Below are 26618 nucleotides of genomic sequence, written 5' to 3'. Positions count from 1 at the left end.
AACATGGTGAATAGGTGTACATATGCTAACGCTAACACCTTCAGCTACATGACGTATGCTAATGCTAACACCTTCAGCTACATGAGGCACAGACAGAACTGTGGTAAGTGTCTGGTATGTTAACGTAACATATGAACAGTTATTCAGATAACTATAGCATAAAGAACATGCTAACAAGTTTAGCAACGCATCAGTTTTACCCCAAATCACTAAATCCACTGAATTCTTCTTCCTCTGTGTCACTTCTAAACAACTCCACAAACTCCAGAGGAAGAGGAAGTGCAGATTCTTCTTCTGCGTCGCTTAGAGCCTAGAGCGCCCTCCTGTGGTCGTCAGTGTGAAAATAATCAACATGTGAAATGCGGTTGCCAGTGTAAAAAATAACGAATACCGCATTTCCTGCACTATAAGTCGCACTTTTTGTCATTCAGCGGCCGGTTCTCCCTCGGCTCATTGTCGTCCTCCACTTCAGCCCATAAACTCCATTCACAAAAACCGTCAACATTCCCCGCATTAAAAATTTAACGCACAAGATTGGCCCGTTCGACCTGCGCGTCTCGGGCCCCGAGGCGGCCCCGGGATAAATGAGGAACGCTCAATCAAGTTGGATTTATTTTGCCCGGGCGTTTTTATGCGGAAAAGCCGTCGCCGACTTTTGTGTGAACTTTTTTCAAAGGCTAAATGTTTTTATGTTTCCATGTTACAGGTTTGTTTAGTTTACACGTCTCATGAGAGCAGCAGACGTGATTCAGAGCGCTGGTTTGAGGATTCCATGCTAAGGAAATTTAAACCAAATCTAATAAAAAATGGTCTATTATTCCACAAAAAATGCTGATCTGGTTGATATCGCACTGGGACATTTACAGCATTTTATACATTTTATACAGTATTATTTTGTTGCTGTGGAGACGGGTATTTCTAATCTTAAATACTGTATAAACAAAGTCGAGGAATGAAAGTTATGCAAAATCAATTAATTATCAATATTTACACTCTACATCTCCCTCAATTTATTAGTGTAAAAAAAACAAAAACGTTTCAACAGCAAAAACAAGACTAGACCATAACATGACAAAATATTTGAGAAATCCGCTTTTTTAACGTTTTAATTGAAAAATCCGTAATATTCTGTCAGATGGAGAACTTTTTGTTATATTGATGTATTAAAGTGCCTCTGACAGGTTTTTACGATTATCTCATCTTGACTTTTTTCGGTGTATTTGTACTTGTGTATTTGTACTTGTGTATTTGTACTTGCTGTATTTGTACTTGTGTATTTGTACTTGTGTATTTGTACTTGTTGTATTTGTACTTGTGTATTTGTACTTGTTGTATTTGTACTTGTGTATTTGTACTTGTGTATTTGTACTTGTTGTATTTGTACTTGTGTATTTGTACTTGTGTATTTGTACTTGTTGTATTTGTACTTGTGTATTTGTTCTTGTGTATTTGTACGTCTGTATTTGTTCTTGTTGTATTTGTACTTGTGTATCTGTACTTGTTGTATTTGTACTCATGTATTTGTACTCGTGTATTTGTACTCGTGTATTTGTACTCGTGTATTTGTACTCGTGTATCTGTACTTGTGTATTTGTTCTTGTTGTATTTGTACTCGTGTATTTGTACTCGTGTATTTGTACTCGTGTATCTGTACTCGTGTATTTGTTCTTGTTGTATTTGTACTCGTATCTGTACTCGTGTATTTGTACTCGTGTATCTGTACTCGTGTATTTGTACTCGTGTATTTGTACTTGTGTATTTGTACTCGTGTATTTGTACTCGTGTATCTGTACTCGTGTATTTGTACTCGTGTATTTGTACTCGTGTATTTGTACTCGTGTATCTGTACTCGTGTATTTGTTCTTGTTGTATTTGTACTCGTATCTGTACTCGTGTATTTGTACTCGTGTATTTGTACTCGTGTATCTGTACTCGTGTATTTGTACTCGTGTATTTGTTCTTGTTGTATTTGTACTCGTGTATTTGTACTCGTGTATCTGTACTCGTGTATCTGTACTCGTGTATTTGTACTCGTGTATTTGTTCTTGTTGTATTTGTACTCGTGTATTTGTACTCGTGTATCTGTACTCGTGTATCTGTACTCGTGTATTTGTACTTGTGTATTTGTTCTTGTTGTATTTGTACTCGTGTATTTGTACTCGTGTATCTGTACTCGTGTATTTGTACTCGTGTATCTGTACTCGTGTATCTGTACTCGTGTATTTGTACTCGTGTATTTGTACTCGTGTACTTGTACTCGTGTACTTGTACTCGTCTGGTGGACTCGGGGCGGCTGTGACCTGAGTCCTTGAGGCAGGTCTTTGTGCTGCACATTGACTGTCTCCTTTAGCCAGTTCCGTCCAGAGATATTTACTGTTTACATTTGTTTACTGTTGATTTGGCCGAAGACAACGTGACGTGCTAATCCTGAAATGCACCAATCACAACATCAGAAACAACATGACTCTTTTTTTTCTTCTTTTTGCACAGTTTTGACCTCTGAAATGGTCAAAAATAAGTTTGATTCCCTTAAAAGTCGTGAATTTTTCTTTATTTTCCCCCCTCAACCATCTGGTGAAAGGAAATGATCAAACTTGACTCACTTATTTTCAGTCAAATCAAGCATTCTGAGATGAATCTGTATCAGTTTGTCACATTTAAACCGTCTTGGGGTCTTTTTAGTCCGGCGTTTTTACGGAAAACCATTCAAAACGATCTTAACTAAAGTGTTGACATTGTGTTTGATTAAAATGTCATTAAGAGCTGATTAAGTGTTCTTTAACTTGAAAACGTATCTTTTCTTTCCAGGTTTCGCTGGCACACCCGGTTACCTCTCTCCAGAGGTTTTGCGGAAAGACCCTTACGGCAAACCCGTGGACATTTGGGCTTGTGGTACGTCCAACCGCCATCGACACGTCATTCGGCGACTTTACGTCCCTGCAATACCTAAGCGACTGTAATAAGTCGCTCTGATGATTATACTTCACTGCGCGCTTGTTGTCTCAAAACGCGCGCATACAACCGACACATTTGAGTTTTCTGTATCGCTAACTTTCTAACTAGCTGTAAATCGCTAACTAGCTTTGTTGCTAACTTCAAATCTACAATTACCAATCCGTTTTGTGTACGTTTTAAAAGCAACGTTGCGATAAGAGTCTTCCAGTTTGCTACGTTTTCATACATATTATATATAGTTGTTTGTTTGTTTGTTTGTAGTCGTCGTCAATGAAAGGCTAAAAAATGCTAAATGTTGCGGAAAAAACGCAACATTTTAAACATTTTTGCAGCGGTCCAAACTTCGTACGCAGGTGCAGCTGTAGCGTCGTCAAATGCGATTTCTGAAGCGCTTTTCACGACGTCCAGAGAGTTTGCGATTTTTTTTTGCGGCGCCTGTAATGCTAACAAACTTTAGCATGCTAACCGCGCGCTTCCTGGTTCTTCACAACCGGACGCGGCGCACATTCAGCGCGACTTCACACTGACACAAATGGAGTACAGACACTTTAATAGCGTTTTTTGTCGACTGGTTTGTTGATCTTCTCCTCTTCTCTCTCTCTCTGGCTCCTTCTCTCGCTCCTTCTCTGGCTCCTTCTCTCGCTCCTTCTCTGGCTCCTTCTCTCGCTCCTTCTCTGGCTCCTTCTCTCGCTCCTTCTCTCGATCCTTCTCTGGCTCCTTCTCTGGCTCCTTCTCTGGCTCCTTCTCTCGCTCCTTCTCTCGATCCTTCTCTGGCTCCTTCTCTGGCTCCTTCTCTGGCTCCTTCTCTGGCTCCTTCTCTCGCTCCCTCTCTCGCTCCCTCTCTCGCTCCTTCTCTCCGTCACAGGTGTAATTCTGTACATCCTGTTGGTGGGTTACCCGCCCTTCTGGGACGAGGATCAGCACAAACTGTATCAGCAGATCAAGGCCGGGGCGTACGACGTGAGTCCCGCTTTGTCCTCTTTTGTTGTGCCTCTCTTTTCTCTCTCCTCCTCCGCCTCCATCCCTCCTGCCCAACCTCTCTCCCCTTTGTCTCCCATCCCCTCTCTCCCCTTTGTCTCCCATCGCTCCCCTCTTTCCATCCTCAGTCCACGCTTCATCTCTCTCTCTGTCTCTCTCTCTTTCTTTCTTTCTCTCTCTCTCTCTCTCTGTCTCTCTCTGTGTCTCTCTCTGTCTCTCTGTGTCTGTCTCTCTCTCTCCCTCTTTCTCTCTCTCTCTCCCTCTTTCTCTCTCTCTCTCCCTCTTTCTGTCTCTCTCTTTCTCTTTTCTGTCTCTACCCTCATCATTTCTCTCCTCCCCTCTTACTCTCTTCCATCGTTGCCTCTCTCATTGTCTCCCTCTCTCTCTCTCTCTTCCCTTCTTTTTTTTCCTTCGCCAATTTACTCTCTCTCCCCCTTTCTCTCTTATCCTCTCACACTTTTCTCTCACTAGCTTCATCTTCTCTCTCCCTCCTCTCTGTCCCCTCCTTTCTTTATCTCTCCTCTCTTCTCTTTCCATCCTCATCCTCCCCCTCGATCTCTCCTTCCCTCCCTCACCTCTCTGTCGGTCTCCTTTAGCCTTCCCTTTCTTTTCCCTCTAACTTTTCTCTACACACTCCCTTCATCTCCTTCTTTCTCATCACTGTCTCTCTCCTCCCCTCTCTTCCTCTAGCTCAGCCTCTTCCCTCTCTCCTCACACCTCCAGTGCTTGTTGCCTCTTCCTTTCTATTCTCTCTCTCTGCTCCACCTCCTTCCCTCTCTCCTCCCCTCCCTCCCCACTCCCTCGAGCTCAGCTTCACTCTCCATCTCTCTTCCTCCATTCCTTCTATCCCCGCAACCCTTCTCTCCTCACACCTCCTGCGCTCGTTCCTTCTCTCTTCTTTCTCTCCTTCCCTCCCTCCCTTTCTTCCCTCCCTCCCTCTCTCCCTCCTTCCCTCCTCCCTCCCTCGTCCTCTCCCCCCCCTCCCTCAGTAGGTCACATGGTGCCGGGTGCAGTGCAGGGGTTTGCTAAGCACTTTTTTGAATGTTTAATAGAGTCTGATTGGTCCAGAGCTATTGATCCTATCGGAGTCTCGCTGACGCATTGCAGAGGGCTGTGTCTCCTCGAGCGACGGAGCAGGGGCCCGGTCCCGCCTCCGTCTCCGCGAGCGACGGAGCAGGGGCCCGGTCCCGCCTCCCGTCTCCGAGAGCGACGGAGCAGGGGCCCGGTCCCGCCTCCGTCTCCTCGAGCGACGGAGCAGGGGCCCGGTCCCGCCTCCGTCTCCTCGAGCGACGGAGCAGGGGCCCGGTCCCGCCTCCGTCTCCGCGAGCAACGGAGCAGGGGCCCGGTCCCGCCTCCCGTCTCCGAGAGCGACGGAGCAGGGGCCCGGTCCCGCCTCCCGTCTCCGAGAGCGACGGAGCAGGGGCCCGGTCCCGCCTCCGTCTCCGAGAGCGACGGAGCAGGGGCCCGGTCCCGCCTCCGTCTCCGAGAGCGACGGAGCAGGGGCCCGGTCCCGCCTCCGTCTCCGAGAGCGACGGAGCAGGGGCCCGGTCCCGCCTCCCGTCTCCGAGAGCGACGGAGCAGGGGCCCGGTCCCGCCTCCGTCTCGCTGTCGTCGACTCTGCACCGTCCACAGAGCCAGCACGGCTCCGCGCCCGCTCAATGAGCTCGCTCAGGCCTCATTCATTATTCATTCGCCAACTTTTGAAGACAGGAAAATACCCCACAAATGAGTCCTACTCCTCCTGCTCCTCCTCCTGCTCCTCCTCCTGCTCCTCCTCCTGCTCCTCCTCCTCTTCCTCCTCCTCTTCCTCCTCCTCCTCATCCTGCTTCACCTCCTCCTTCTTCTCCTCCTTCTCTTCCTCTTCCTGCTCTTCCTCCACTCCTCCTTCTTCTTCCTCCTCCTCTTTCTCCTCCTCCTCTTGCTCCTCCTCCTCATTCTCCTCCTCCTGCTCTCCCTCCCACAAACTAATAAAAGAATCTCATGTATTATTTCATGTTTGCACATATTTAAACTAAGATCGTTGCAGTGTTTATGCAGAATACAACGTGATAGTTTGTCATTTGTGGAAGAAATTTTAATGTTTAATTACTTTGATGCTGTTTTAGATCAAACCGATGGAAAGCCTTTAAAGCCTTTACAGCCGGGCTCTAAAACTCTTATAAACTCTTAGATTCCACCACTGTAAAGTGTTTTAGCATGTTCAAACTGTTTTCTAAATGTGTTAATGCTAAAAAAAAACATCTGTTTTAGCAGCAGTGCGCTTGCATTTAATGTGTTTCTACCGTCTACTTTTATTTATTTATTATTATCATTATACATATTTTTTTAATTAATTATTTATTTATTTTATAGCTATATTTTTTATGACAAAACGAGCAGAGAACAAATCAATAGAAAAACACCAGCAGACATCAACTGAACATAAACAAAATCACGGCACAATTTCATTAAAATGTAAAAAGTCCCATTTGGTCCAGAGTCGGTCAAATTTGTCCATTTCCAAATTAAGTCATTTTTCACATTTGCCTGATGTCTGTTCCTGTGGGTCCAGTCCTTGCTCGTTGGTGACATTCGTGTCCTCCACCTCTTTGTAATTGTCTTGTTTCCTGCTGCAAAAGCCCGTTCCAGAGGCGTATCCATGCGTGGTGTCCGGGGCAGGAGTTCTGAGGCCCTCGTACACGGCTCTGAGATCATGACGGATGGCGATGTCACAAACTGCTCGCCATTATTGTCACTCCCTAAACACGTGTCGGTGTTCGCCTCCTCCAATGTGTCTCCTCATGTCCAGTGTTGTCCATATGTCTCTCTGTTTTCTGTTTTTCCTGCGCGTGAAAAGCGCCTCTAGGGGACGAGTGCCGTGACTTAGCTCCGCCTCTAAGCGCTGTCGGCCGCCGCGCTACAGTCAGTCAACGTCTTTTTGTGCCAAATCACACGAAACCAATAACGAATAAGTACCCAAAAAAGCATAATAAATGTCTCCTTTGATGCAGCTGCTCGCTCCAATCGACACTTTCCCCCACCCACTCCTTTCATTGGTCCGGCTCTGTCGGGCTCTTGAGTGATTGACGGGTGGATTTAATCAATCACAGCGACGTCTGAACCGTCTTAAGAAGCGGATGGTTAAAGCCACTCGTGCATGACCGTGTGATCTAGGCTCTGCCGTTGAAAATTGCGACGCTCTTGATGATTTGCCACGTCGCCCAATAAACTAAATGAATGACTTGTAATCAAAGCTGGACGTGGGAGCGGCGTTCCCTTTCGTTAACGCCGCGCCCTCCTCGTCTTCTTCTCTCTCCAGTTTCCGTCTCCAGAGTGGGACACGGTCACTCCGGAGGCCAAGAACCTGATCAACCAGATGTTGACCATCAACCCGGCCAAGAGGATCACCGCCGAGCAGGCGCTGAAGCACCCGTGGGTCTGCGTAAGTGCCCGCTTCGCCCACTTCGCCCGCCACTTCAGTCACTCGGACATGAATAAGATGTTTTTAACTCGATTTAATGTTTTTGACGAAATAACTAAACGAAAAAGCCATAAATGTTCAACTTTATTTCTTTTTGTTGGAGTTTGGTTCAAAAACTTGCCATATTAATCTCACAATGTCTTTTTTGGATCAAATTATGCCTAATTTTTTTGCCGTGTTTTTAACGATATAAACATTTCAAACTCGATACAAATTTAGATTTATTTCTTTTTTCATGCCACTTTTGTCTATTTAGATGAGATTTTATCCTCATACTTTATTTTCTTGTTGGAGATTTGGTTCAAAAACTTAATTCATTAATGTTTGTCTTTTTGATTGAAATATCTTATCTTCATTTTTGTCTCAATTGTAGTGTTTTTACGATGCGAACATTTAAAACTCGATTTTGAGTCTAAGAAAAACGTCCGATGCCAATTTTGATCTTATATAATCAAATATATTACCCAATTAGACAATAGACTGTCATTGTGACCATAAATACTAATTGTGATAAAACTCGAGATCCTTCTAAAACTGAAAAGTCACATTTTACATTGAAAAACTGTTCAAATGAGCATACAGTTCTGACACTAGTTTTAGAATTATTTACGATTATCAATTAACTAAACAATTGTGGCGTCCTTACTTTTGACAATCATGCTTAATTGTAAAACATTCTCCACTTTAGTCATTTTAGCTGAACGTGACAGTTTTTGTTTCATGTGAATTGGCCCAGTAATGACTGAGATATGATCCATAAACCAGGTCAAAACATCCTCAAACCGACAGTTAAACAGCAAAGTATTTCTTTTATTAGTTATTTTTATTAGAACATAGAAAAACAAAACTGAAAAACAAAACAAAAATGAAAAAAGAGAGATTTGTTTTAAAAATGAAAAAATAGAAAAATGTAAATAAAAAAAACAGCTGGTCCAGGGAGAACATAAGGTAAGTAAATGGAAAAAAGTAAAAAAAAAAAAAAAAATAGGCATTAAAAAAAATCATAAATGAAGAATTTGAGCGTATGAAGTTCAGAATTAATTGTTCTATTTTTTCCTTTTTTTATTTCTTCTTCAGATTTTTCAATTTTTCAAGTTGAGTCCTGAGGTTATTCTTTCCTAAACGGCAAATTCAAGCGTTTCTCCGGCTCACTTTGCATCCGTGGGCCGCTCGGAGCGCGGTCGATTGCACAACACGATCCACTTCAAAAAGCACTTGATGTAACGTGTGTCTTTATTGTCCCTCCGCAGCACCGGTCCACAGTGGCGTCCATGATGCACAGACAGGAGACCGTGGAGTGTCTCCGCAAGTTCAACGCTCGCAGGAAACTCAAGGTGCTTTTCTATTATTTATCGTTCATTTCCACTGCACAGTCCAGGTTTACACTTCAGTTTACTTTCCATTAGGAGACTTATTTTTCTCTTTTTTTTCCTCGTTATTTATGGCGCGAGCGTTGAGCGATCGGGCCCACCCACATCCTTAAGACCCGTTTTACATGGACTAAAAAGGCCCTATGAAAACGAGGCACTACGACCGCTTTCTTTGTGTTTGAACGGAGCCAAAATGAGAATAAAATGTGACAAATGTATTTGCATAAGCCTGTGTTATGCTCTTTACTTTATGTCTGTCAAATGAAACGTGTTCAATTTATCATCAGTTTATCATAAGTTTTGACTTCCATCTTGATATAAAAAAAAACTAAAACACTGTCCAGATGACAACCTTTTTCCACAACGCGTCACTCCTGGATGAATGTGGGATTTGTATTCATATATTTATTTAGACGCAATGCTATTAATTAATCTGATTTGATATGATGTTTTTGTGTTTTTAATCAATACAGCGCGTATTTCATTTGTTAGATGAGTTTATAGCACAAGTCGTCTATAAACATGCTTTTTTTTTTTTGGTCCATTAGATGAGTTTATAGCACAAGTCGTCTAAAAACATGCTTTTCTTTTGTCAGTTAGATGAGTTTATAGCACAAGTCATCTAAAAACATGTTTCTCGGACCAATTTGTCAAACTTTGGACTGTCTATGACGTTCATGTTCAGTGAGCGCTGCGTCTTCGTTGGACGTCTCTTGTTATCCGTTTCTTGACTCTCTCACACAAAGCTCCATGGTGCTTCAGATGGTTCTAATGCTTTTCTCTCCCTCCTCCTCTTCCTCTCTGCCCCTCCTCCTCCTCTCTGCCCCTCCAGGGAGCCATCCTCACCACCATGCTGGTGTCCAGAAACTTCTCAGGTGGGTGTGCCCTTGGCCCCGAGCCTCCAACGCAACACAGGAGGAAGGAGAGCGTCTAGAGTCCTCTGCACCTCCTCCATCCTCCTCCTCCTCCTCCCGACACACACACAAACACACACACACACACAAACACACACACACACACACACACACATCACGCACCCACTCACGACAATATAAATATACACCAGCACCATGTTGATGTGTGTACTGCTGCTGCTACAACTAGGCCTGTCACGATAACGATGCTTTAAAACACGCCGTGCCATCGCAAATGCATCGATGAGCAAGAAACGCTTTAACTTTAGCCACAGATGCGTTCTACGTTCTTAAACGGAGGTAGAATGTCATGTGATTTAAGCGAGGAAACTGAGATTAGAAGATCAGAATGTCACAAAATATGAAAAATGTAGATGGTTTTGACGAATGAATCGACGCAGATGGACATTTACTACAGTATTTAATATGATTTGTTTATTTCATAGCGGATTAGGACAAATATTCTTTGCGTTTTTGATCAAAGTTAGTGTTTTACTGAACAAATACAAATACCTGTTGATTATTTTTGCATTTAATCAGCACTGATTATACTATTTGTGAACCGCAAATACATATTTTAGGCTAGAAAAGGTACATTTGTCCATCTTTTATAGTAGAAAATCAAGCTATCTGCAAAGTATACAGTACAATATCATTTTAATGGTGCTACGGTCTGAACTGTAGAACGTGTTTTCCCTATTTTTTTAAGAAATGTTTTTTTAAAATAGCTGATATTTCCTTTACCGTTGCACGTCTAATGAAAGCCGTGTAATGTCATCTCTACAGTAACACAACGGTGCTAAATATAATTCCATTAAACCTCGATAAACATATGTAGCGCTAAAATATTGCTAGTATCTCGTAATAAATCACAGTAATGCTCGAGTTAGAAGGTTTATTTTTGGTATATTGAACGGTTGGTCGATATAGCGTCAGTCGTTATAGTGACAGGCCTATTTACAACATTAAACTGTGACATTCAGTGAAATGAAGAGTCGTGTTGTAACGAGTGACTTGCTTTATGTTATAGACGAGTGGTTCTCAAAATGTGGTGCAAGTATTTTTTATGCTACTTTTTTTTTTTTGGTCCTTAACACTTTATTTATTTTTTCTCAAGATTTAAAATTAAAGGTTTATAAGTTATTCGATTCCTTTGTGTTTGGACTAATACGTGCTAATATTCTTTTTTTCTCATACGTAAATGATTAACACACTGTACGCAGCAGCTAGTAGCTAGTAGTCGCTAAGTACGTTTAGCGGTGTTTGCTATTGGTGAACACTGAGCGCCTGTATTTAACGTACGCGCATAATACGAGCTAAGTCGCAGGCAAAATGGATAGCATTAGCAATTAGCGGAAGAATTAGCATCCGTAGCATTTCATTACCGCTATTTGCGACGCACTATGCAAATGCTACATGCTAAAAGTCTTCCTTTAAAGCCGCGACCTAGCATGTTAGGCTAGCTGTGTCAGTACGCAAATGAAGACGCTAGCAATTTTACCATGTTAGAGCTCGCGTGAATTGGGTATAGTCCGTGTTTAGCTAACAAAAAAACACACAAAAAAAGACAGAAAATGTGAATTGTTCTTAGTATAATTTGCAACGTACTTTCTCTATAACTTTTACGTGATTTGCTACAGGTCAAACGTGCTACTAACGCTAACACGAGTAAGCTAATACTGAATTATGTGTCTGTTTTGTGTAATATTTGTCCATTTTGAAGGAAAAAAACAAAACAAAAAGGTGATTGTGGATGTCCGTCTTCTTCTGTTGTCTAACGTGTCTCTCCTCTCGTTTGTGTGGATGAATGACGCTGCCCCGGACTTGTGCCTGAGCGAGACTGGAGCTTCAAAGCTAGTTTACATATTCCTGCGACGTCTTATTGGCTTCACAAAAAAGTTTCTGCTAAGATTTAGTGTGTGTGGGTTTTTACTTCTTCTTCTTCTTCTTTCTTTTGGCTCGGGAGTGAGTCGTTATTGCCGGGGCCTTTGTTCTCCGCCGCCGAAAGTAATTGGTCGGTCGATGGCTAATATTTTTAACTCCGGGCCTAGAGAGCCACAGGGGTGCGTCGTTAGCTTTAGCCCGTTTGCACTGCGCCGGGCCGGGTCGCGGGCTGGCTGCAAATCTCGCGGACGCGGCTTGTAATGGAGGTCGCCGTCGGTGCGAGAAGGAAAGTGAGCTACGCAGCGCTATGCTATACGTTAGCGGTCGCTGCTCTCTGTTCCCGCTTTCCGTTCTGCAAGTCATTGAGCTGTTTTAGGAGGTGAATTTCAAGTGGCCAGATCCAGAAAACAAGAGATTTACTTTCGTTATTTGACACTTTATGAAAACAAAGCGTTACAGATTCCCGAAAGTTGAGAAATTGGGGAAACGAGGCATCTGAAATCCATCCAATTTGAGAATTATCCTTATGATGATGAATCTTCACTTGACTATAGAAAGATAACTTGAATACTTTGCCGAATTCTCCTTCTTAACCCTGTAATTAATTTCTGTTCTATTTCTAATTTTCACAAACAGTTGCTCTTGGAAGGGCATCAAGAATAAAAAGCTATATAAATACAATGCTACGCTAGCTCAACATGTTAATCTGATATTTATGTTTTCTTGTGTAAAGTTATTTATGTTATATTAAAAGGATATGATGCTAAATTGCCCTGTTTGAGCATGTAAACATTGTTTCGTCATCAGAAACATACCTGGAGTTGTAATTAGTTCCTTCACGCTGCTTTAATTAATTCTGTTTATGAGGCGCTTTCCCTCTGCGCCTCAGAAAACGCTAACATTTTCCCTAAATTGTCATGTTAAAGGTAGAAATTGTGCACATTTTTAAGTCTATAAATACACTTGTTAGCATTCCTCACAGCTATATTAGCATGCCAGTTACTTAGAGCTATATTAGCATGCCAGCTACTTAGAGCTATAGTAGCATGCCAGTTACGTAGAACCGCTGCAAATAACAGCACAAACAATGTATAATATGTGTCCCTTAAGAGAACAAATCACGAATTTTGAGTTTTTAGATGAGAAACATAAATATTAACCATCGTGCTAAGAAAAAGAAAGCGTTCTCGCACTGACGCCGAGACAGCCGTCGCGTTGCCACCTCTTCGTGCTTTTGCAGCCAGCCTCTTCTCGGTCGTTAACACGCGCGATGCATTCGGGCTTCGGCAGCTCCGCCTTTCGCGCTCTAGGCCCTAGGTTAAAATGGAAACGGACCCAAAATGACCGAGGTACCGCCTGAACTATCTGTATAGCCCCTCCCAACTGTAGCATTTCTGTCCAATAGTGGGCCGGCAGCATACCAACTCTGCTGCTGCCGCCTCCTCCACCGCCTCACTGGCTCAGGAAGGTACGTCCAAGAGACACGCCCATCCACTCCTCTATTCACACCGCGGGGCTGCACTATACGACCACGCTCACGTATTGTCACGCGTATATGAGCTAACGACGCTCAGGGGGGCTAACGAGAGAGGTAGAATAATGCAGTTTTTGTTTATGCAGTCAAAAATATAGTCCAGTCCAGATTTTTTTTTAAATTTTAGGTCTAATTTAGCATAATTTTAGTTTAGAGTGAGACAATTATTTAAATAGAAATGTTTCCATTTATTAAAATAAATAAAATAAAATTCTTAAAAATTACAATTTAAAGACAATGAATGTACTTTAATCTTGTTACTTTTTGATAAAGATTGACCTTGTGTAAACATTTTAATTTCAATTCCACCAAACTTTTGTTCAACAAGTAAAATTAGAATTAAATTCAAGTTTTAGAAAAAAATGTTTTACGTTTTTTTAGAAGTTTATCATAATGCATTAAATTATGAAAATCACTGGTAAAAAAAAGTTTTGTTTCGTTTTATTGCCTTTTAAATGTTGATAGTGACAGTTTTACAAGTAATGAATAAGTCTTCTAGAACTTAATCAAAAACTTATTGAATTACGAATAAAAAGTGCGATATTCGAAAACAATACAGTAGCGTATTTTGTGGATATAGTGCAGCCCTAAAACGCATACACCATTCTTCAAAAAGGGGCGCCCCTCTCCCCCTTTTGCTCAACAGGACCCAGACTCTGCATGCCGCCCGTCACCAGCATCGCCATCGCAGTCGCACATGACACAGTCGCACATGACACAATCGCACACGACACAATCGCACACGACACAATCGCACACGACACAATCGCACACGAAACAATCGCACACGACACAATCGCACACGACACAATCGCACACGAAACAATCGCACACGAAACAATCGCACACGACACAATCGCACACGACACAATCGCACATGAAACAATCGCACACGAAACAATCGCACACGCATTTATCACCCACCGGATCCCGACAAGAGCGCGAGACATTTTCGCACTTTTTAACGCCGATCAATGCAACACAAAGTGCTTCTTACACAGCATTTACCGCTACGACTCATAGCCAGCATCAATCATTTCACCTTTTCAAAGTCATAGAGCTGCACAATACTCGACACCTTTTATTTTTATAGTCGGAACCATGAACGTATCTCGCTAGAATTGGCGCCGTTGCGAACGCTACGCGTCGGACAAAAGTGCCGGACATGGCAGGAAGTCGTAAAAAGTTCATTACGACAAATTCATTATGCGTAATGTCGGTGAAACGCGCTGAAACGCACTGAAACCGTGCCAAGAAGGCTTTTAAAGTTGACTAGCATGCTAATTTGCGCGGCGGCGGCGATGGATTACCGTAAGTTCCCCCCGGTATTGTGCAGCCCTAAATCTCACACACATGACATCAGCCACATCACCTTGACTTCTTCTGCCCCTCAAACTGCCCCGCGCTCCGGGCCAGGGGGAAGAGGAGGGGCTTGTATCTCAGGGGCGGGAACTGACTCTGCAGGGGGCCGGCAAGAGCTGGGTTGGCGTGCTGCCATCGTCTGACCTGGGTGTGTGTGCGGGTGTGGGCGGGGCAACGGTTAACGTGTTAAAGTGGAGAACGGAACGATTAGAGACGACTTCGGTGCGGATGACGAGGGAAGTCGGAGTCGTCCCGTGTCTCGCCCGTGTCGTCGTGCATTGATACATGTTTACACTAATGTCTTTTACAAAGCACGACTGAAATGGTTAAACTGGTGCAAAATGAGATGAATGGAATTCTTCGGCTTCCGCAAAAAAGATTTTCAAATTACGTTTTATGGATTTGCCAATTCTAAAACTTTACCAATTATGATTTGATGAATAAAAAAGGTATTTAGTGTTTTTTATTTTATTTTTATTTTTTTTTCAAGCAAAATTTTTTCCTACAAAAACTTTTTCAAAATTAGGCAAAATTTTTATTTGCAGTCCAATTTTCAAGATCCGAAATTCCTAGTTTTTTTCTTTTTTAATTAACTATGTCAACAAAAGGAAGCAAGAAATTTCAACCTGGCTCTATCCATTTTTCAGATTTATTCGTCATGTAAAATGTATACGGATAACGTTTTTTAATTTTTTTTCAAATAATTTGATCCCTCTCTAAATTTAACATTTTTCTTCCCCGTTGACCTGCAGTTTCTCGCTTTAAATTCGACAATACCACCTCTATCCACAACCCAAATGTGTAAATAGAGCCAATCTAAGTACAGTTTATAGCATTAGCGCGGCTGTGTTAGCCTTTGCGTAGGGATAAAACATTAGTGTAAACATTGTCTCAAAACTTGTGCAACAACTTAAGATTTCTCGGGTGGGAACGGGCGGGTCAAGGTCAGCGATTCCTCCGGTGGCTCCTTGGATGTGTCTCCTTCGCGGTTCGAGAGCAGACTAGCTTCTCCGTTGCCTTCAAAGGGAGAATCTCCTCCTGCTCCGCCGTGCATTCCCCTCCCACTTAAACATTTACAGATCGTGACGCCGCCGAGCCTTCGCTGCTTGTCGTTACGCGCAAGAAGCCAACGCAAAAAAACAAAACCAAAAAAAAACAATTCCTTTACGTGTAGCGCTAGTGGCGTGTGTGCATTTTGAGTGGAGATTTGAATGTGTCGGTTTGACGATGATGAGCTAAAGCCCTGCAGTTATGGGCGTCCTCGCCGACACTGGACCAGTAAGTCATCATTGTACATATTGTGTGGCGTTTCTTTGATCATTATCACTCAAAAAATGGGATTACACCATAACCTTTCCCCCCCCCCATTATTTCCCCAAAGCAACATCCCGCTTGGTTTATGGCTTTTAGCGCTGGGATGATGATGCCTGACGTGAAAAAGAAACGCACTTTTGCACTTTTCGTGACCCGCTTCTCTGCAGTTTTGGCTGAGGCGAGGCTTGGCAGTTTCTCCCGTGATGTTGACCCCGTTTTCGTTTTATTTTTGATATATAAAAACATCTAGAGAGCAAAGTGTTGACGCCGTGTCGAGATTTTTTTATTCATTTATTTGTTTTATTTGATGTGCCTTGCTCCCTTTCTCGCATGCGGGTGTCGCTGTGTGGTACACTCTTGTTTCGTTCAGACACTTTCAAATGCTTTCTAATTCGCCGACACGTGTTGCGCCGCTCAAATGAACTGTGACTCTATGCGGGGAGTAGTGGACGCTTACTGGACGTTATTAACCTGAAAGTGGCTGTACCCGATGGTTGTCTGTGCAGTTAAAGGCCACGTGACAGGTTTTCCTTTTTTTTTTTTTCTAATTATGACTTAGTTTGGTGTTCTAGAACCTGTGGTAAATATTTATCATAGTTTTATGTCCGTCAAGTTGCAGTTTGTGAAGAAATGTGTGTAAAATACGAGTTTAAATGTTCAGGAAGTAGTGCTGAGTGGTAAAGCAGAATCCCTCTGTGATGTCATCAATGTGCGACATGGCAAAAACAGTTTAAATGATCATTAAACAAAATAAAGGTGTTATATAGTATTATAGTTGGTCAAATCATGACTTAATATGGATTTTGGCTCTTGTTTACAGCCTGGTTGCTAGGTAACAGTGGTGGGATTACCTCTACCTATGTCATATTTACTGTCCAACCAGGAAGTACAATTTTAAACTTTACAAAAATGGTCAAACTGGGGACAAATAGGCAAATTGTTAAGTTGAATCTGAATTATAATTGTATTCACTGCGTTTTAGTGAAATGTGTCGTCCAAACTGTCACATAGACTTTACATAAAATAATTTATAAAAACATTTCTTGCCCCAGCAAAGACATAATATTGTAAAAAAAACAGCTCTTAGGGATGAAATAAGAACGCCGCGTGCCGTCTGCGTCAAATTATAAAACATTTTACTGTCCGGAAACCAGGAAGTGCACTGTTAGCATGCTAGTCGTTGTTAGCAGCAAAACTAAAAGCCCCGTCCTCTGAAAGTTGTGAGCTTAAAAACTCATTGGGGTGGAAAATTAGAACGCTCAGAATGCGTTTGGAAAGTGAGGAATAAAGTCACTGCAAACTGTTTAAAATGAACTAGATCTTTTTTTTTTTGCATTTATAAGACGGTAAAAATCGGGTACAGCGCCTGTAATGGTTGAACTCATATTAATTTTACAATAAATTCACAATCTTTTCACAAACTTTAAACCATTGAATCTTCTATTGTATTAAACAGAACGATTACAAATTTAAATGTTTAATTTTGAAGACATTAGAAAGCATTTGAACGTTGTCTCTTGCTGTCACTTTCGCCCCCTAAAGGCAGATCAGTTTATGACTGGAGGATGTGCACCTTCAAAGAACCGTTTTTATTATTCTAATTTAAATTGTTTTTATTTGTTTATTTTTTTTGTGACTATTTCCTTTGGATGCTGCATGGCAAGGCCCAAACTGCTGCTGCAATTCGAACACCAAAAATGATGAAGGCGCATGAGTCGGCGGTGGCTATGGACCTCATTAGTGTTCGTAAACAACATGGCTGACTTTAAATTTTTTAAATACATTTTTTGAATTGGTCACGCAAAATTACTGGACAATTGTACGTGCGACTAATGTGCGAACAATCTCATATTAACGCACAATGACAAAATTGTCCTTTCGTTGGACTCGTTAGCATCACGCGAGCTAAAGGCTAACGTGCTAACAACGTAGTCGACGAAACCAACCGTGACAAACCGCTACATTTTGTCAATATCCGCCACTTTAGGCCGACTCTGGGTAAGTAACGACCAAATGTAGGTCAATGTGTGTCACGTTCGTTCAGGTTTTGTCGTTCGAAACGCGCTACGAGCTATACGCTAGCTCGATTTCGCCTCAAAATGCATCCGCAGCCCGTTATGAAACATCACTATCGGGTCTATAGCTCGCTGCCTTTAACGCTGTGCCCTTTATGTCTTTTGTATCGAAATCCCCGAAAGCCTTTCTCTTCCCTAATCCCCCAAATCCCCTTTCTACATCTCTGTACTTCTTTATTCACCCTTCCAATTTTCAGGTAAGAAAAAAAAAAAAAAGATCTCCCTAGCGCAAGCAATTTTTGTGTGGGCGTGTGCGTTGGTAGCGGAGAGGAAGAGGCAACACTTAACGCCAACAGTCGAGAGCCGCGTAGAGCCAAAGCAAAAGTGACTACATCCCTTAAAGGAAATCGATGGCGTGCATTAACCTAGCGCCTGTGCAGTTTCTGAGTCTCAACAACTAGACTTACATCCACACCGGGGTCCTCTTTAGACGGGAAACACATCGGGCGCTGGTCTACTGTACTCTCGGCGTATGATTCCCCGTAGACCGCAAATGCATTCACAAGCGAACAACAACATAAACAAACGTACGGGATTTTCGTGCAGCGTTTTGCCGAGACGATAATGAGGGAAAATCCATTAAGTGCATGTCATTTTTCTGCAACGTAAAGAGATAGTTTTGGAAACCTTTTGTGCCGACTGCTAATAAATATACACGTCTTTCCCTTTCTATCCTCTTTTTTTTTATTCATGTATTTTCCAGCATGCAAAAGTTTACTCAACAAGAAGTCCGACTCTGCTAAGGTAAGGTTTTTGGTCTAATGATCCTTTTAAACTCCAAACTCTATCGCTCTATTCAGACTTGGCGTTAAAATCACGGGGGCCCCGCTCGATTTGCCCGAGGTGCGGTGGCCATATGTTCCCGGCTAATCAGGACGAGCGCGGTTTTATAGGCCGCTCTTCGATGGCCCGGCGCCGTAAAAATGCAAATATGTTCCAGTTTTTAAACACACCACACGTTGGTTGTCGGCGGTGACTCAGTTGGTTACGCTCGCCCCAAAAACTAGAGGGTTTGATTTCCGTGCTGGGTCGGCAAAATGAACTACAAGGTTTTTAAAGGTAGTTTTCTGGATAGTGGTTCAGAAATGAAGATGTTGGCCACTCAATTTTGTTAAGTCTATTAGGGATGTCACGATATGAAATGTGAGTGTTGCGATTATTGAGGGGAAAAACATCACGGTTTTGCGATTATTCACGATTATTGAGACTGTGACCAAACGACAGGGAAATCTTGAATTTTCTTTCACTCTCGTGGTCTGACGTGTCACTGTTCCTCATGTTTGTGACCCAATTTACAAAAGTGAACTCTCTGAAAGATAAAACTATGTTAAATTTTACAAAAACGGCCAGATTATTAAAAAAAAAAAAAAAGTGATTTACGTTTAGGTCTATTTTTTGGGGGGCGATAGGTTGAACTATAAAGACTTAATTTTGCTTCTAAAATGGTCACAATTATTATTTGTTGGTTCCTATGATTATATTGCGACTGAATAATCACGATTATCGATGGATCTAATTATCATGACATCCCTAATGTCCATGCACAAGACATTCAAGATTGAAAATGGCTTTCGAAACGTCTTGATTTCTGAAACATTGTCCAGGTGAAACGCCTTTGAAACTTTAGCAGGTCGACTTCTCGGTAAGGATGTAACAGTAACTGATATCGTATCCCCAGAAAGTCACAATACGTCAAATAAGAAATCCTTTGCTCTAGTTCAGTGCAGACGACATTAAGACACAACTGTAACGGTTATTTATAGAAATCTTCTTATATTGAACATTTTATAATATTGTAATTGTTGTGATGGAGATATGCAAAATTTAAGTATCAAGTGTTCAAAAAGAGACAGAAACGTTTAGTGTAATGTATAAAGTGATATTTCTGTCCATTTCTGGTCCATTCGTGCCATACTTGAACCTGAACAAGACATTTACGGGTCATTTTAGCACAAAAAAATTGTTGTTATCGAGACAATGTAAAAAATAGATTGAGATATTCATTTTTGTCAATATCAATACCAATTCCCTTAGCAAAGACCATTTAGAAAAGTAAACAAAAGCAGTATAATCCAACTGAATCAACTACTAACAGAACTGTAACGTCATAATACATTTGAACGCTTCCAGTTCAAGTTTACACCTCTAAATTTCTCAAACTAAGGTGACATGGGACACGTCAAAAAAAAAAACAATCTCGATGGCTGAAATGTTCGACCTGCCGCTGACTTAATTTGTTTTTCAGCTGAAGTACAGCTTGTACAAGGGACACGTTTCAGGCCCAATTGTTCAAATCAGATTAATGCTCGACCGCAAATGACCAGAACATGACGCGCTTCATCACCACGGCAGCCGGGTTCATTAGACTCCGGTCATTCTCCATTTTCTGCCAGATTTCTGAATAGGCTTCAAACAAATGTGCTCATGAGGCTCATTCAGGGAGAGTCAAGTCTCATCGATGAAGTGAATCTCATTGTAAAACATCCTCCCAACAAGGCCACATCTTCTTTTCAACACGTTTAGCTCGGCTTTAAAACCTTAGCTAAACTATCACAATAAAGAACAATTCAATTATCAATTATGTTCCTTTGAGGGGTCTGCCACGTGCTTGTCTCCATGGAGATCGAATTATTTTTTGCCCGGAATGTTCCACAGTACGGTATTACACGTTTATACCTTACGTTGATTGAATTACAGGTGATTTTATTGCTAAACTCCTTTTTAAAAACCATTCCATTCAATGCCATACTCTGGAAAAGTTCAGGTAAAGCAATTACATCTAAAAAAAACAAGCGTAGCAACGGATTTTTAACCAGAAAAGCTGCATACACTTTAGGTTCCACGCTAATGTTGATTATTTGAGTGGTAATATTGTTCCTATGGCAGAAACGAGACAACAAAATGTCTATCGCACAAAATTTGGTTGCACAACTAGGCCAGCGAACGTTCTCTCGTGGTTTTGGATTTACTGGAGCTGTGGTCGACTATAGACATTCTTGGTCAAATAAAGCCACATGCCCTGTCGATCGATTGGTTCACTAAAGATGGTGGACAGTGGCGTGAAACTAGCGCTGCCTGATTTGGTAAAAATATCCACTTGGGATTTTTCGGACAAGTATTGGGATTGCGATGCTATTTACCTTTTAATAATAGGATTCTGTTCAAAGTTTAAACCCATCCAATTGACAAAAACAAATACTGAAATAGGCCTGTGAACTGATAAAAGAATCGCATGCATTTCAGAGCATCAAATCAGCCGTTTTTTGATGGATGAGAGCGAAAAGCGATTTTGTCGAAGGAAATGTCGGTACTTCAAAAAAATTGCAGCCTTTGCCAATTGTGAGATTAAACTTTGCAGCCTCGTGTGAAACTGTCAGAAAATGTCAAAACTGTGCAATATCTCTTCGATCTGACCGTGTATCCGACCACAACTGCGCATACATACACTATTTACTCAGAAAAGTACTACAAAAAGACAGATAACACTTTCTACCAAATATTCAGCCAAGTCACTCTTTTTTTTGCTGTTTCCCACACAAATCTTTATAATCGAAATGAAATAAAATAGTACAAACTTCGACTTAAACACTGACTGATTTAACGGACTAAATAACTAAAGGTCGACCGCACTAGTATCTGAAATTGCAAATAAAACGTGCTGAACAAATGGTGAAATATATTGTAACCTGCCCAGTCTGAACAGAGCCAAGACTTTCACCCCTTTCATCCTTCTAACTGTCTCCTCCAGTGAAATTAGCTGAATAAATCCATGGTTATCCTGGCGATCTTCCCCCGTGTAACCATGGCACAGTGTATATATTGTGGTGATTTTAACCTTTAATGGCTGATGACCTAAGAATGTTTCTTTTATTCCCACTAAAGCCACTTGTTAATATTTAGCCCATTCCCTTTGGCTGGAGTTTCTTTTTTTTTTTCTTTTTTTTTTACGAGCACTGTCCGTCATTCTCTGTAGCCATTAAGCACTCCTCCTTCACAATCTCCACTGCCCCAGGGGGTCCCTCTGTTGATGCTAAGTGGCAAGAGGCATAGAGAGTTAGCCAGGCAGTAAAAGGGACGATCTACAGCCCTTTCTGCGGCTCGCACTCTCTGACGTTTATCCCGTTAGCTTGCAGTAGTCTGCGAGATCCTGCCGGCAACGCCAAACGACAGCACGGTTTTCCTGAAGGGCGCGGATCAGTAATGCGTCTGGCTGCAAGAAGGCTGTACAAAAGAGGGGAGGGCGTTGAAATGATGTGCTACAATTTAGAGGCGGACAATATAGATAATATTGTGAACGTTGTTTTTAGAGTGTTAAGGTTGTAGTTTTTAAAAATGCTGCAAAAAATAGCTGATTAGAAAGTAAAAATGTAAAGTGATTTCAAATAAGGTGACATTTCTGCACTTTTGCGACATATTTTACAGACATTTTACATTTGTCTGATACTTAAACCTCAGCTAACATGTTTAAAGACATGTTTTAACACATTTCTATTAGATTTGTCTAACTGTTACTGGGAAACTCAATATTAAGTTTTGACAATATCATCTACTCCTAGCTATGACATCAATATATTTTAAGTTTGCTGCTGCTCATCAAAGGAAACAATAATTCCTGGAGACGTTTACAAGCCGTCAACACTGACTGGATCTAATCAGCGAGACACTAAATGTATTGAGTGTCTTTCGGGCCAGTAGGGGGCACTGTGCACGTCACCAGGAGAGTTTGTTCTGTTTTAGGATCATTTAACAATTCCATTAAATGTATTTTTGGAGAGCCCAAAATGAACAAATTGCCTCACATGGCTTTGTAAAACCGTTGCTTCAGCCAACAGGAAGTTAAGCTCCAAACATTACTCAATTTAAAAAAAAAAAAAAAGATTATATTTTTGGAGTTCTGTCCACTCCATTATAAGAGAAACTTATCTCAATTAAAACAAATAAATGCTTGAAAGTTTTAGCATTTATTGTACTAATTTAATACAATTATAAATGGATAAAACAATTTAACTTTTTGGTAACGCTTTAAAATAAGGTTCCTTTGTAAACTAATAATAAGGCGTTAATAAGCATTAGTTATTTGTTTATTAGCACTTATCAGGCATTTACAACAGTTTAACAAGCCGCAAAAAAACGTTTAAAATTGGCTCATGGCTTTTTTTAGTGAATAATACAAATAACTAGTGTTTAGTTGTGTCTTTATGAATAAGAAACCTTATTTTAAAGCGTCACCTACTTATTTTTCCAATTGAAACACTAAAATACATTTACGTTTTAGTTGTCAGCTTTTCAAGGACAGATGTCACAGCAAATTCAACCGATTTCAACGAGGGAAAACGTTGTGCGTGTCTTGAGCAGCCCTGTAGTCATTTAAGTGTACTATTTGTGACTTTCTTGCTCCAGCCTTCCACCAACAACACTAAGAACAGTATAGTGAGCGCCATCAATGCCCTGAAAGACACCACCGCCAACGCCCAGATGGTACAGTAAAGGCTCGCTCGCCCGCCGAAAGTATCCGGCTGAACCCCATAGATGCATTCTAGGCCCTTCATTGTCCTAGTCGTTGCTTGTGTTCTCCATAAGTACAATTACCTTCATTAGTTCCCTTCATTTCCCAAAGGTGCACATGTGCAGCCCCAAAATGTTTGAAAATGTTGTAACATCTCTGGATGCACATGTGCACCTTGTCAACACCACAAACGCATGGACATCATTTTGCCATTAAAGAGACGTTTTGTTTTAGCTGATTCAGATTTAGTTCAATTATTGTATGACTTTATTTTGTGTTGTTTTTACTAATCTGTTTATTCATATTAACAGCTTGTTCACAGAGGCTTGAATGACTGGACTAAAATTGTGGCACTGACTTTACTGCACGTAACATTATACAAATGAAAGTCACATTATGAAAAAGTTGGAGACGAATGAAGAAAAAGTTGTTTTTTTAATAGCTGTTGATGCTAACAGCTGCTAAATAGACTCTAAACGACAACCGTTGACATCAGTAAACATCACTTTAATCTCAAGAGTAAAAAATGGATTACAATGATCGCAACAAGGAAACATAAATAGTAATGGACCTAGTTTGCAGCCTTGTGGTAAACCTTGTAGTTCCTGTATATCGGTCTTTTACCAATTGTAATCTTTAATACAACTGAAATAAACCCGTTTTATCCACGGCTTTCAAAATGCTGAGAAATTGGTTGCTATAGTGATTAAGAATTTAAAACAATATATATTTTATTCAAAAATAATTATATTATATTTATGTAAATTATATTGTGTAAAACGGGAAGCTGAAAGTCATTATTAGACCTTTTAACAACTTTTACAAGTAGTTTGTTTAGTTAACAGAATAAAGCTGACTAAATGAACTTTAAAGTAACATATCATTAAATGTTAACTTGCAATAGACAGAACTAACATTGATCTTCACCATAAACGTTGGCTGTAGACTGGGCGGCCTCTCTAAAGGTCGTCTCTGGTACCGAGAACAGAAAAAAAAAACATTGATTGCAACTTTTTCTTCTTGATGGATCTGAGTAGAGTTATCAGTGTTACATTTTCAATTTTGCGATACAGAGGAATAGACAATAAGATGCTCATTTTTAAGCCAATAGAATGTGATTTTTATCAATAAATACACAATTATTCAAGATTATTTTAAAAATGTTCAGGAAAGGTCCAATTTTGTCGCGTTTACCGGACTTTTTTCAGCACTGATATTTGCTAATGTATCGCACCTGATTTTCATGACTCGGCACAAAATCACTTGTTGCTGCACAATTAAATTATATAAACAACTGGTTTTGGTTAAAAATGAATTCATCAACATTATTATTCTGTTTTATGATTCTAGATCATGAATAATACATGAACGTGTACCTACTATGTAATAAGTACTGTTCAGGTTCCATACTATACATCAGGTATCGTTTAAGTACTCGGGATGAAACTAATTAACTAACTTAAAATAAATATACAAAATAATCATCGTTATCGTTATCTGGACTCTACAGACTAAAACACCTACGACAATATCTTGTTTTTAATAACAATATATCAAAGAAGAATAAGTTTCATCAATAATTCACTGCATTCATAAATATTCTCCATCCAGAACCCTTCAGCCATCGTATTTACACCTTTTAATTTGATTCAAAATGTATTTCAAAAGTCTCTCTTCGACTAACGCAGCTGGAGGACAGAATATATCACACAAACACCTGAAAGTGCCTCAATTTCTGTTCCTTTTGCATTTTAATATATCGCACGTCCCGTAATCGTTTGAGATTTGTCCGTTTTCCTCTCGCTTCCCGCTCACGTCAGACTCGCTCCAACTTTCCATCCGCCTCATCACTAACCCCCGCCTCCCCCCCCCGAGCCCCGCCTCCCCCGCCCCCCCTCACCCCGCGGACCGTCCATTACTAGCATGTCGTTGCAGTTTAAAAGCTCTCACTAGCATGCATTACTACTCGATACCTTGTAGTGGTTCAATTACGTCCTGCGTGGAAAGGCTTGCAGCGCTATGCCAGCGTTCACAATCGGATTAGCGCTAAATCAACTTTGGCTGAAATGAGGCGTCCCGTTTCCTAAACATTGTTGTTGTTGTTGTTTACGTCGGGAAGAACGATGTCTGCGATTTAAAAAAAAAAATAAAAAAATTGCAGTTAATCTTCATTATGCTGTAGTTCTCAAATCTTAGAAGCAGCAAAAATGTGTCGACGTATGAAATAAATTAAAACGAAATACTTAAGATTAATTGTGTATGTAAATTATTTTTGACGTTTCGTGATTAATTAAAGCGAACAAATTTATCAAAGTTGGATTTTTTTCAAAAGTTGAACACCGTAGTAAAACTTCATGATTTATGATTTCACAAATTATAAGTAAAGATGACACATTTTCAAACTTAAGTGTAATGATTATTGTTCAGATTTAACGACCAAATCACAGTAAAATACTGCATTTTCTCTCATACAAATTGTAGTTTGTGACACGCTTTGTAAAATCACACTTTCTGAACGATACAGTAACGTTTATAAGTTAATAATACACTTATTATTAAATACAAGTGAACATAAAAGCTTTTTGCATTCAAGTTTACTTTTTTAGAGTGTAGATTGAACTGAAAAATCTTAATTTTGCCTCTAAAATGGTCCTGATTATTATTTTTAACTTTGTACAAATGTCTTGAAAAACCATAAATAATAAATGATAAATTAACTGAAGCAATTTGACATCCCTCATTTTAAATCAACATTATTTTTAGTCAATTGTCCTTTATTAAAAAATTGTTTCGACAATGTACATTTTTGTCGCTAATCTTAACACTTTAAACTTCTTTGAAAAAACAACAACAACAAAAGGTAAATGCCATTGTTAATTGTGAAACGGATGTAACGCTGCAAAACCTTCTTCCTTTTGCCCCGTGTCGAGAACTAGAGCTTTTAAAAAACAACAACATACAAATTGCATAGAATATTGCCTCACCTCGTTTGCCACATCAAAAGTCGGATTATAACCCCTTCAAATGTTGTTTTTTAGACTAACCATTGCTCTTCATCCCAGGAATCGCAGAGCACAGTGGTGCACAACCCTCCCGACGGCGTCAAGGTGAGCTTTTAGGTTTTAGGTTTGGTTTTTCCATAATTAAAGCCGCGCGCCGCTGAATTATTGACTCGACGTCCCACATTGTGCAGAGAAAGGCTGCTGTGACGCGGCCTCGAGCGTGACATCGGAATAAACAGCCCGACACAAACAGCCCGACTGGAA

General features: G+C 40.7%; 1 protein-coding gene across 1 annotated transcript in view; it reads left to right on the top strand.

Annotated features, from left to right (window-relative positions):
• LOC140369457 (calcium/calmodulin-dependent protein kinase type II subunit gamma-like) overlaps positions 1-26618 on the top strand; it is a 103357-nt gene that overhangs the window by 57916 nt on the left and 18823 nt on the right. The window contains exons 7-14 of the mRNA XM_072456805.1: positions 2773-2892; positions 3821-3915; positions 7232-7354; positions 8644-8727; positions 9596-9638; positions 18550-18590; positions 23247-23324; positions 26415-26459. Coding sequence (XP_072312906.1) covers positions 2773-2892; positions 3821-3915; positions 7232-7354; positions 8644-8727; positions 9596-9638; positions 18550-18590; positions 23247-23324; positions 26415-26459 — 629 coding nt within the window. The remainder of the gene's footprint in view (positions 1-2772; positions 2893-3820; positions 3916-7231; positions 7355-8643; positions 8728-9595; positions 9639-18549; positions 18591-23246; positions 23325-26414; positions 26460-26618) is intronic.

This window comes from Eucyclogobius newberryi, unplaced genomic scaffold (assembly GCF_026437365.1).
Source record: "Eucyclogobius newberryi isolate DKJ021-1_F unplaced genomic scaffold, fEucNew1.0.hap1 SCAF_20, whole genome shotgun sequence".
Classification (NCBI taxonomy): Eukaryota; Metazoa; Chordata; class Actinopteri; order Gobiiformes; family Gobiidae; genus Eucyclogobius; species Eucyclogobius newberryi.
This window is presented reverse-complemented; position numbering and strand designations above follow the sequence as displayed.